This window comes from Amblyomma mixtum, chromosome 9 (genome assembly GCF_055824585.1).
Source record: "Amblyomma mixtum isolate Tamu chromosome 9, ASM5582458v1, whole genome shotgun sequence".
Classification (NCBI taxonomy): Eukaryota; Metazoa; Arthropoda; class Arachnida; order Ixodida; family Ixodidae; genus Amblyomma; species Amblyomma mixtum.
In genome coordinates, this window is record NC_143020.1 from 120,140,311 (window position 1) to 120,152,766 (window position 12,456).

The following is a 12,456-nucleotide window of genomic DNA, read 5'->3' on the forward strand; positions in this document are numbered from 1 at the left end:
AAAGTGCTGGCGGTGTCAGCCGCTTGTGCTGTTTTGGTTTGCGCGTCCAAAATGGCGCTTGTCGCGCGGCGTCTGTGCCTGTGAACAGTTAAAAACACACTTGTAGAAACCTCTCATAACACCCACGGCTTCATCTTCACCCTCACTGCCGTGACCAAGTGGTCCATAGTCGTCCAGCATGGCTGCCAACATGTACCGCGTTGGGGGTATGTGACTGCCGGCAGTCCCGCCGGAGAGACCTCCGCTCGTTAGGGTTAATTAATGAGAACCTCGGAGTGCTTTGCGTTCACGCGCGTAGAATTTATGCAGTTTGTGCTGCACGCGGCCCGAGCATGGTCCAAAAGGTAGCGGACTTGATGGGTCTTTGCTTGGATGCGTTAAGTAGCGCAGAGCGGCGCGAAATAACTTCTTTCGTAAAATCTGCGGTGCCGGTGCTTGAAAGTGCAACCGTAAAGTTTTCGAGCACCGTTTAATTTGCCACGCGCAATGAGCTATTATTAGTTCGGTCTGCTGCAACGCGCGGCAGATGCAGTCTTTGATTTTCGTTGCATTGTGCTATGCATGCCATTCTCTTTTGAAGTGCTCGCGAACACTGTGGACAGGTTGTGCGAATTATCAATCTGACGCCGGTGGCCTTTACAGAATTCACGCAGCGGTTTAATGGGCTTGGTGCCTGCCGGAGCGTCACTTCGCCGCCTTGTATGAAAAATGTATTCAATCGAGCCGGCTGTTTGATCTTGTAGTAGCTTCCCTCAAATAGTGACCAAATGCGCGAAAGTTAGTGGGCATTTTATCACATAAATGTTGTGTAATGTGAAAGCTGTCGACATTCACCCGTGGGGAAATTTATTGTTACGTTTAAGTGGGAAACAAGTGCAGCATGTTGAGCTCTCTGGTCGATGCAGGGGTGTGTCAGAAGCACGGCCTGTAACATTCTTGCTATGCTTGATAAAGTTTAGGCAAAATGGCTGCGAACAGTGTTAGTGGCGATTGTCCAATGCAGGTCCAGCTAAACTAGCAGTTTACCTTTTGTTTGACTGTTGTGTGCATGCTTGACGCACCAGTGGTTTCGTGGAAACAGGTCTGGTTTGTGTCATTAATCACTTCTGCATCAATCAGTGTGTGGGGAACCATAAAAATGACAGCATCACTGGCACATGTTCATGAACAGTGAGAATATGAGTGGCAAAGTCAGCAGTGCAGTGAGGCAGTGCACCAGGAAAAGCTGAGGATTGTATTACTCGGGCAACACCAAGTGAATGACGGTGCGAGGATAGCGGACATGATGCACAGTCAGATGCAGTGTGCTGCATTCGCTGCTACATTTGGTACTTCGGCGTCCTGGAAACATGACTGATCCTGATAAACTTGTTTGTAATTAAGCAGGCTATCGCCATGACGGATTTCACTTGTACCGTCAAAGTGCTGCCACATCCGAAATTGAGTGGCCATACTTTGTGACGAGCACTTGTGGGAAGGAATGATCGGTGCCGTATATGTGTGCAGTTTGTGGAAAGAATAGCTTTTCTGATGTAAGGGATGTCGAGGGCAAATAGAAGTTGGCTTGTGTCAATAGGGTGCCGGGTCCACTGTCACTGAAAATGGGGCTTTTATTGGCTAGAAAAGACCAAATAAGCGAAATATAGGTGTTGCCCTCTCTGGCAGATTTTGCAAGTAAAATGCATGTGTCAACACCTATTCTTTGGTGTGGATTCCAGAGGTTACGCTACACCAGCATTCACTTCATAATGGTGGCTACCTGTTCTTTTCTCTAAGCAAATATTGGAATAGCCAGAAAGAGTCGGAGAATTATTTTTGACTGAAAAAATAACAATTGGATGGAAGTCGTCTCCTCAGCATCCCTGTGAAGACAGTGCTCCTCATTTTTCATAGCCCATATATTGGCGAAGCTTTGATAAGACTGATGAAAGCTCCGATTCCCTTTACACCAAAAAATTCAGGGGGGCACTTTGTTGACCTAAAGTGCGGTGAGGCGGAAGCCTTAAGTGCGGTGTTGCTGCTTGTGTCACTGATGTGTGGTTAAGATGTTAAGCTTCGCTTCTGATTGCAACACTGCCAGGGAGTCCACAGAACGGCATCGTCCTTTCGGCTCTACGCCTTGCTCGTCGGTAAATTTGTTCTTGAGGAAAGGAAATGTACCTGTCTCGCATATCTCGGTGGACACCTGAACCTCGCCGTAAGGGAAGGGAGGAAGATGGGAGTGAATGAAGACACCGTATTCACTAGAGGTGCCTTTGTTCACTCCAAACTGCTGGCATGGCGGAGTGGTTGCGTGCTCGTCTCGCACTCCAGTGACCCTGGTTCGATTCCCCAACTCGACGAATTTCCTACTCTCTTATTTATTTATCTGGTCTGTCTTGAAAGGTTAATTAGGTTAATTGGTTAACTAATTAACTTACTTATGTGGAGCATCACTATACGATCCCTTTAATTGGTTGCATGGTTACTAGCCAAAGTACAATTGGCCCCGTTGAAATTCGCGCGCTGTGACGTCACGAACATTTCTACCAATTGAAAAGCGTGACATTTCTGTCGACAACTCCTGCTTACAACAATGAGGCATTAAAGGCCTTAATAACGAGAGAACACATGGAGTCCTTTGGAGTGGCCTTTTGTACGCTTACTGGAAGAGCATGAAACAAAAAAAAATAACTGATGGCCACCTCTCCAGCGACAGACTTGTGGCTAATAGGATTTTCAATGCATCTAGCTGCAAGAAAAAAAAAAAAAGAATTTCGAAGCCACTCAGTGTATTGTAGGCAAGCTGATCTCAGAACTTGTGTTGGTTGTTCAACTTAAGCCTCTTGAAATAGTAAGCTTGATTGTATTTTTATGCTGCCTTTTTTCTGTCACCTTGACACTTCTGTCACGGTGATGCATGTGTGCTCTGATGCAATGATAAGTTGATGCTGTAGTCTTCCCTATGAGAAAAGAAAGGATGCAACTTCACCTTGGACATGATCAGCTTCTATTGCTTCTGTTCAAGACTGCAGCCTCGATCGCCATTCACAAGTGTCCTTAGCCGCCGCGGTGGCTCAGTGGCTATGGTGCTCGGCTGCTGACCCAAAAGACGCGGGTTCGATCCTGGCCGCGGCGGCTGGAATTTCTTTGGAGGAGAAATTCTAGAGGCCCGTGTACTGTGCGATGTCAGTGCACGTTAAAGAACCCCAGGTGGTCGAAATATCCGGAGCCCTCCACTACGGCGTCTCTCATAGCCTCAGTCGCTTTGGGACGTTAAACCCCATAAACCAAACCAAACAAGTGTCCTTAGTCATGCTTAGTGAATAACATGGCTAGATTGCGAGCAAATCAGTGTGCTGGTTTGTTTCCAGGAAACTAATGTCTAAGGTGCTTGGTTTTTATGAAAGACAAGTGCTTTTCTGCTTGGAATGTGTCGTCTAAGAAAGCACTTGCACTTAAAGATTCTTTAGTTGTGCTGTAAGATGGATTATTGGGACTAGTGGCAAAAATGTTGAAACAGGTTCAGCCTTGAATTGTGATGAGAAAGACTGCCTCCTTTTTGCTGTACGTATTGCATTTTAATGTGCTGTTTTTTAGAGAACTCACAGATATGAAAGTAGATTGCTAATGATTGCCAGTGTGTCTGCTAGTTTGTATTCACTTGTAGTATTTGTTGCTGTAAGGTGTTGAGCCCAGCTTCAGTGAGCTTTTTTCCCTTTTTGCTGCATGACATGATACATGGCATACTTGTCCTACCTATGCAGACTATGTCTTCTTTGAGACGTCCTCCACAGCTCCCTTCCAGATCAGGAGGATTGAAGAACTTGTGAAGGTAAGTGGCTGGCTCGCAACAATTAGTTGGTGCACCTTTTTACCAGTGCCATGAGTTCTAGTCTTGATACCCATTTCGGCTGAACTTTGTAAAATGTGCTCCAGCGCGCAAGGTGTGAAGATATTTTTTTTTGTTTTTGTACAGCTTCAGTTTTTTTTTAGTGATATCACTTGAGTGTTGGCCAGTCAGTCAGTCAGCACAGCATGATGAAGCTCTGAAGTGATATAGATGAGGGTTTGTACGTTCACACGAAGTCCTCTCTCGGTACACTTGCCTGTTTTGCTTCTGAACTGTGTCATGTGCCACTGACTTGCTGGGCTACTTTAGAGGACATTCCTTCAGCAAGCAGGTTAATAGATTTTTTCCTTGATGAGGCTGTTTTTGTCTGGCAGTGCTATATGCATGCAAGCGCTGTCAGCGGTGTTCAGTTCTGTGCAACGCAAGAACTCAAAAGCCTTGGCCTTTGCAACAGTGTTTGAGGCCAAGCATTCAAACAGCGATGGCTGGAGATTGAACACAGAGACATTAATTTCAGTCCGAAGAGAAATGGTTAATTTCAACAAAATCATTTGTGTTTAGAAAATCTGTGCACCATCCGCTGTTGTAACTAGTGCTGGGATTGGTCTAGTTTTGGCCAATGATGCGAGAGGTGCAATCCCCAGTACTATCAGGTTGTCATAATTATCTGCCTAACTATGCCCGCTTCAGGACAAGGGCCTCTCTCATATCTCTCCAGTTAACCCTGTCCTGTGCAAGCTGTAGCCACCTTCACGCAATTTTCTTAATCTTATCCATCCCCCTGACTTTCTGCCGCCCACTGCTACGCTCGCCTTCTCTTGGAATCCAGTCTGTCACCCTTAATGCCCGTTGGTTATCTTGCCTTTGCATTACATGGCCTGCCCATGCCCATTTCTTCTTGATTTCGACTCGGATGTCATTAGCGCTCATTTGCTCCCCGAGCCACAGTGCTCTCTTCCAGTCTCTTAATATTCTTCTTGTATTTTCCTTTCTCTGGTTACCGGGTGCCTACCGGTTTTACAAATGGGTGCAAGCTTTGGGCTTACCTGGCTGTTGCCTTTATCTGGGGTGAAATGCCTAAAAAAAAAAAATTGTCTTTGACCCAATCTCATGCAGGTTAGAAACATGTTAGCCATGACACTCTTCACTAAGCTGACTTTGTGCCTTCGGCATGGTGAAGAGTGTCATGGCTAACATGTTTCTGACCTGTATGAGATTGGCATGACACTCTTCACTAATCTGACTTGGTGCCTTCTTTTAACCGCCGCGGTGGCTCAGTGGTTACAGCACTCGGCTGCTGACCCGAAAGACGCGGGTTCGATCCCGGCCGCGGCGGCCGAATTTCGATGAAGGCGAAATTCTAGAGGCCCGTGTACTGTGCCATGTCAGTGCACGCTAAAGGGACACTCAGGAGAAATTGAAGTTGGCTTGTATCGACAGAATACCAGCTCCTGATTACAAAAACGCCACTCATACTGACAACAAAGCTCTTGTAACGTAGAAAAGAGCAAGAACCAAAATACAGGTATCGCCGCCACAGGCCAAACTCGCAAGTACAAGCATGATGACGTCATAGGACAAAGCAGTGTTGCTAGAACCAATGGTTCTAGCAACTCTAGGACCCGAGAAGCCACAAATCCCTGAGGCGCAGCCAATGCATGCGCAAATGTCCTTGACGTCGCCAGATGGCGCCACGTGCCCGGCAGCTATGCGCGCTCCTGAAGCATCGGGACCAATCAGCGCCTGTTTTTCGGCGGTAGGCGGGCTCCCGGTATTCCGCTAGCGGTAACAAGGTACACGGTATGCTAAAGGGGTCTATTTGCGAGAACTTCGTTCACGACTTCGAGAACGAGATCCATCGTAACGCTGGCAAAACGCCAGTGCAAACGTAATCGAAGCGACTGTAGCGACGGCCGCAATAGCCGATAGATGCCTTCAACGTGCGGCCGGCGGTAGCTTTCTTTTCAGCTGCTGCTAGGCCGCACTGCTGGCCGCCAGAAATCACAGAGTCTGCGGTATGTCATGCGCCCGTCATGTTTCACGTCACTTAGTCCTGTGTTTCATAGGAGAATCCCAAGTTTGAATCAGAGCGGCGGGAAAAACTTTTTCAACTTTGAATCCAAATTTCTTAGAAATAAATGCATCTTTCACTGCCGGCCAAGTGGCAACAAAGCCATGGCATGCCAAACTATCGGATTTTACTATAAAAAAAAATATTAATAGTGCTCTCCTCAGTGTCCCTTTAAAGAACCCCAGGTGGTCGAAATTTCCGGAGCCCTTCACTACGGCGTCTCTCATAGCCTGAGTTGCTTTGGGACTTTAAACCACAATAAAGCAGAGTAAAGTAAATAAAAACTTTGTGCTTTCGATGGAGGCGAAATTCAAAAGGAGCCCATGTGCTGTGCGATGCCACTGCACGTTAGAGATCCCCAGGTGATTGAAATTATCTTTGAGCACTCCGCTACTGAACCTCATTCTTTTTCTTCTTTCACTCCAACCTTCCACACCATGTTCTTCCCTCATGGTGCAGTTGAGGTGTCCACCAAGGAGTGAGACAGTCACTGCACTGTTTCGTTTCCTCAAAAAACCATTAATTTAAGGTCATTATTATCACTGGAGTTTTGGCTAATGGTTGTGTGCACTTGGTCTTTTCTCTTTATTTATAATTCCGGGGCCAGTGTAGCACAGCTTAGGCCCAGAAAGTTAGCTGTCGTTGCAGTGCCTGCATTAGTGAGCTTGGCTGGTTTTACGCAGACTGCCAATGGAAACGTGGAGGCAAAAGTGATGTGCTACTACCGGCGACGGGACCTATCCCTGGAGAAGCCGCTGGTGGGCGCGCTCGAGGAGGAACAGGAGCGGGAAGCCGAGCAGCTCACAGAGAAGGAGCGCCACCAGCTGCGGCACCGCGAGCTGTTCCTCTCGCGCCAGGTGGAGACGCTGCCGGCCACCCACATCCGGGGAAAATGCTCAGTCACCCTGCTCAACGAGACGGAGTCGCTGCTCTCATACCTCAACAAGGAGGACGCCTTCTTCTACGCGCTCGTCTACGACCCCCAGCAGAAGAGCCTGCTGGCCGACCGGGGCGAGATCCGTGTGGGCCAGCGCTACCAGGCGGAGGTTCCCCCGTGGACGGGCTTGCCCGCCGAGGGGAGCGAGGAAGTGGACAGCGCCCAGCTAGAGACCCTGGTGTACAGTCCCGCGCACGGCCTGACCGACCGGCAGCTGGACCAGTTCCTCATTGTGTGCCGGTCGGTGGGCACCTTTGCGCGCGCACTGGACTGCTCGAGCTCCGTGAAGCAGCCCAGCCTCCACATGAGCGCGGCGGCGGCCTCGCGAGACGTGACCCTGCTGCACGCCATGGAACTGCTGCACCGCACGGGCTATGACCTGGCGCGCGCCGTGGCCGCGCTGGTGCCCCCTGGTGGACCCGTGCTGTGCCGCGACGAGATGGAGGAGTGGTCTGCTTCGGAGGCGAACCTCTTCGAAGAGGCCCTCGAGAAGTACGGCAAGGACTTTGCTGACATCCGCCAGGACTTCCTGCCATGGAAGAGCCTCAAGAACATTGTGGAGTACTACTACATGTGGAAGACCACCGACCGCTACGTCCAGCAGAAGCGGGTCAAGGCTGTCGAGGCCGAGAGCAAGCTCAAGCAGGTCTACATCCCAAACTAGTGAGTGGGCGTTCCCGTGCTGAAGCTTCATTTAAGCACCTCTCTCTTGCTCTGTTTATGCTCTCGTGTCTTGAGTTGGTTCACTCTGTTACGCTGACACGGACCCATCCCAAATCTTGCTGCCCCTCCGTAGGCAGACACTGCGTATGTGTATGGGCATGACCAGCTCTCAGGGTGCCATTGCCTGTTCTATGTCGTCGGCGTGGGCAAGCATTGTAGAGGGGCTTCACCCTGATGCTTGTGTGCTCTCCTGTGCAGCAACAACAAGGCCACGGGCGTCCTGGGAGGCCCCGAGGGAGCCACGGCAGGCGGCCGCCCCTGCGAGAGCTGCTACAGTGAGTGCTGATGAGCTCCTCACCTCCTTCTGCTGCCGTATCTCATTTCACTGAATTAGTCCTCAGAGGAATGCTTCCATTTCCAGAGATTGTTCATTTTTGTCCTTGTACAGTTATAGGCCTCATGTCAGTCCCCGCCCCTTTTGGTATGAGGGTTCCCTGGGATCTGTGAATGTAAAGTAGAGAATGACCAATTATGCATATATGGGAATTAATCCATTACGCCATCGCATCATACCCTTAAGGCGGAGTTTGTGTCCCATCAAAACTTTTGCAGCTCCCTCACATGAATTTAGCACGTCACTGTCCAACATTTGTCTAGCCTTGGAATTTGTCTAGCCTTAGCCGCCGCGGTGGCTCAGTGGCTATGGTGCTCGGCTGCTGACTCGAAAGACGCGGGTTCGATCCCGGCCGTGGCGGTTGAATTTCTTTGGAGGAGAAATTCGAGGCCCGTGTACTGTGCGATGTCAGTGCACGTTAAAGAACCCCAGGTGGTCGAAATTTCCGGAGCCCTCCACTACGGCGTCTCTCATAGCCTTAGTCGCTTTGGGACGTTAAACCCCATAAACCAAACCAAACCATTTGTCTAGCCTTGTTGGCTTGTCCTGCCATGCTGCGCTGTACTTAGCATCCATTCTCAGGCGCACCAGGTTTTTCCCAATATTCATGCTCTGCAGTGGCGTTTCTTCCTGAGCATCAGTTCTTGTCATGACCTTGTAAGGCCAGGTCGCTCACACCTTGACAAGCAACTATTGCGACTTGTTTATTAATACTGGAAATCTTGCCAGGCTGCTCTTGCAGGATTGGGGGCATTATAACACTAAATTCAGAGCTTATTTGCAAAATCTATGACAGAAATAGCAAAGCCATGAGCATGAGTATATACCATGAAAGAGGAGGGGCAGATATGATGCTGTGGTTCTGTCTTGTTTCGGCATTGCTTTCTGATTGCCCTCCCACTTTTCAGATTTTTTTTCCCCATTTCTTTGACCCTTGGTGTTTTCCCGACTCTGAGTTTAAATTACTCTTTTCTGAACCTCTGAAAATGGTTTGTACTGAAATGTATACAGGCCTATGTCATCTGTGTGAAATAGAGATGTGGAGCATAGCCTCGGTGGTTACTCAAGTAGGGCTGTTGATATCTGACCTGCTTTGCTTGTCTGTGTGTAATGTGCCAGTGAACTTTGCGATGAAATTGTCTGCTGAACACACTCTTTTGGTTGGTCTTGTGTGGAAACAGTTAACCCCGGCCAAACGTCTTAAGTCAGCTGTGGGTGTACCTGATGGCTAGCTTGATAAAAGCCTTGTCCTGTAAGGTGTTCTGCCCCTACGAACAGATCACCAGAAGCTTTGTACCATTACTGCTGCTGTGAGGAATACTGCTGGTACACGAAATTGATTGTAAGTGCACACAGCCCTATTGTCTTACTGTGCTGGCCTAATTTTAATTCCTTTCTTCACTCAAAATTAAGCGCTAAGCAGTTATAGAAAGGAGTGCAAACAAGCCTCGCTTAAAAAGCGGCAAAAGTTCGCTATAAAGCGATTATCTTGAGTCCACTTGCTATAGTTGTCTGCAACGTCCCATCGCAGAAAAAAAAAAAATGAAGTATAAATGTTTAGCTCGTATTCAGACGTAAACTTGGGAGCAGGATAAGCGACCCACATATAAATGTCGAAATAAATGTACATATTTATTGTACAGCTTATCAGTGCAGCATAAAAATTCGACCGAGTGATTATAACTTTCTTTCCTTTTTCATTATGCCTAATGGCAAACAGCTCGAGTAAAAAAAAAAAGTGCTAAGCAGAGAGAACAAGCCTAAGCAACTCGCTCTTCCATGCAGTACAGACAGTGAATGTCTGGTGGCTGTCTAAAGGCTTTCCATCAGTGGAACCATTCATCTTGGCCTGTCAGTCTCAGTTGAACCCACCAGCCATTGATAACATGAGCACATTTCATGCTGTGTTCCGATCGTGATTGGTTTAGTAGCACTTAAAGCTGTCTGTGTGGTGAGGGCATTGAATGCCAGAGAAAGTGCGAGCTTTGCTTAGCAAATGTGCTGACATGGCTGGTGCTTGCAATTGCAGCCATGAACTCGGGCCAGTGGTACGCCTGGGGTCCCGCACACATGCAGTGCCGCCTCTGCCAGTCCTGCTGGACGTACTGGAAGAAGTTTGGTGGCCTCAAATACCCGACACGGTTGGGTAAGCCCTGCAAGTCTGCTGTGGACGGGGGCTTGTGCTCAATCTCAGCACACTAATTTTGAAAAGCACAGTAGGCCATGTGGTGTTTGTTCTCTGCGTAGTCAGAGAAAGCATTGCACATCCTAACATGCTGTTTTAAGGGGGGACACTGGTCTTGAAAAAAAAAATTTTATTAAGGAAGTCACAGTTACGAAACCTTCAGGGCATATGTACTTTTGTGTTCTGATTCTAAATATGTCATTTAATTTCATGTAAAACAATTCCGTGAGCACTTATGCACTTTTTATGCTAGTATTTTGCGGAGAGTGTTGAAGAAAATTTGCTGCAGGAAACTCGCTGAAATGTATGCCATTGGGTTCTCTTGACACCAAGGACTACAATAAGGGTGAAATTGTCTTCCTGCCTATCATAGAACTTCAGTTATAGAGTTTTGAAGTTGTCGCTTCAGAAATGAGAAGGAAAGTGTGTATTCCTGCTTCTGAAGTGGCAGCTTCAGTACCCTATTACTCAGGTTCTATGAGAGCCAGGATGATAATTTTACCCTTATTGTATTCCTTGGTGTCAAGAGAACCCAATGGCATACATTTCAGAGAGTTTCCCACAACAAATTTTCTTCAAAACTCTCCGCAAAATACTTGCATAAAAAGTGCATAAGTGCTCAAGAAATTGTTTTACATGAAATTAAATGACATATTTAGATTCAGCGCGCAAAAATACATGTGCCCTGAAAATTTCAGAACTATGGCTAAATTAATAAAAAAATTTTTTCAAGACCAGTGTTTTCTATTACAATTTAAGTGTGACACATGAGGCATTTGTTAACCTTCACCATTTGCAACCCAGTTGCCCAGCCAGTCCTTACGCATTTTGCCTCAGGTTGAAGCGCAGTAACCATAGATACACTGGACAGTATATATCATATGACATTCATGATCGAAATGATGAATTCACGATCATGAATTCATGAGATGAATTCATGACCGAGAAACGTCAATTTATAATTGAAGCTTGACTACTCTTTTGTGGGAATGTAAAGACATGCAAGACGAAAGGGCTTGAGATGATGTGTGCCTTGTGTTGTGTGTCTTATTACCTGAAGAAGAGAGAAAAAGCCAACCAAGGAGCTCACCCAAAGCACGGCTCAGGGTGGGCCTTACAAGAATGGCTGCTCTGGGTGCTCTGCCTCGATACCACGCAATCACGTGTGTACGAGGCTTCAGTGGCGTGGCACAAACGTCAACACGTTGTCTATGTTGGAGGCACTCGGCAACGCAATTTACAGAGCTGCTGCATTTGTCCTGTGCTTTCAGATTCTGCTGACGTGCTGGGCTCTGAGCGGTTGCCCGCTGGCATGGCATCGCACCGTCCCCACCGGTGCACTGTGACCAACTGTGGAAAGGCAAGTTCGCTGCTTTACTCCGTGACACCTGCTGTTATCGTGCAATGCCTCACAGCCCCCTACCCCTTTTCTTGCGGCGCAGGAGTTCAAGCTGAAGGCACACCTGGCGCGGCACTGTGCCACGGCGCACGGACTGGCGCTGCGCGCCGGCAGCCCAAGGCCTGTGGTCAAGACGCGTGCTGCCTTCTACCTGTGCACAACGGCGCTGACACGCCTCGCACGCCGGCTTGCGGGCCCGGCGGCGCTGCGACCCCGGCACGCAGCGCGCAACCCTTTCCTACCTGTGAACGTGGCCGCCATCCGGCTCGAGTGCCAGGGCAAGCTGGACCCAGCTGCGCTGGCGACCCCCGCGGCCGCGGCAGCCGCCGCGGCCATGGCAACACGCCGCAGGCCTCGCGACCGGGGCGCCGTGGTGGATGTGTCCCACCGGCTGGGCACGCCCAACCTGCCACGGCCCGAGTGGCTGCACCCGACGCCCCGCGAGCAGATCCCAGCTCCTGTGCGCCACGCGTTCCCACCGCCCTCCGAGCGGCCGCACCCCCCGCCACCGCCGCCGCCGCCCCTGCTGATGCCTCCACAACAGCCTCGCAAGCGTCCCGCGCCCGATCCGGCCAATGGGCCCCCGCTGGGAGGGCCTCGGCGCCGCCTGGGTCCTCCCCCGCCGGCTGTGCCCCTGAACGGGGGACGACCCAAGGTGGCCACTATCACACGGCTGGGCGGCCGCAAGCACCTCATCTCGTGGGTTGACGCGCCCGACGACCTCTACTTTGTCGCCACTGAGGCCACCAGGTGAGGGGACCTGAGCTGTGGCTGCCACTCTGAGTGCTCTTAAAGGTGCACTGAAGAGGATTCTGAACTTGTCTTTTTGCCGCGGGAACTCGATCTACACGTTCCTAGCATTCTTAGAAACTGCAAATTATTGCCCTGTGTGGCCGATTTCTCTAATTAAATCGAATTAACGTCCGGCTCCCGCCCTTTTTTTTTAAATTCTGCCTCGCACGATGGGCGGAGTCG

General features: G+C 49.3%; 1 protein-coding gene across 2 annotated transcripts in view; it reads left to right on the forward strand.

The window, feature by feature from the left end:
• MTA1-like (metastasis associated 1-like) overlaps window positions 1-12,456 on the forward strand; it is a 24,516-nt gene continuing 12,060 nt past the window's right edge. For both annotated transcript variants that reach the window (XR_016285762.1, XM_089561743.1), the window contains exons 1-7: window positions 1-206; window positions 3,747-3,814; window positions 6,587-7,503; window positions 7,762-7,838; window positions 9,927-10,043; window positions 11,354-11,442; window positions 11,525-12,231. Coding sequence is in view for 1 of the 2 variants with exons in the window: in XM_089561743.1 (XP_089417869.1) it covers window positions 179-206; window positions 3,747-3,814; window positions 6,587-7,503; window positions 7,762-7,838; window positions 9,927-10,043; window positions 11,354-11,442; window positions 11,525-12,231 (2,003 nt within the window). In the remaining variant the exon portion in view is untranslated. The remainder of the gene's footprint in view (window positions 207-3,746; window positions 3,815-6,586; window positions 7,504-7,761; window positions 7,839-9,926; window positions 10,044-11,353; window positions 11,443-11,524; window positions 12,232-12,456) is intronic.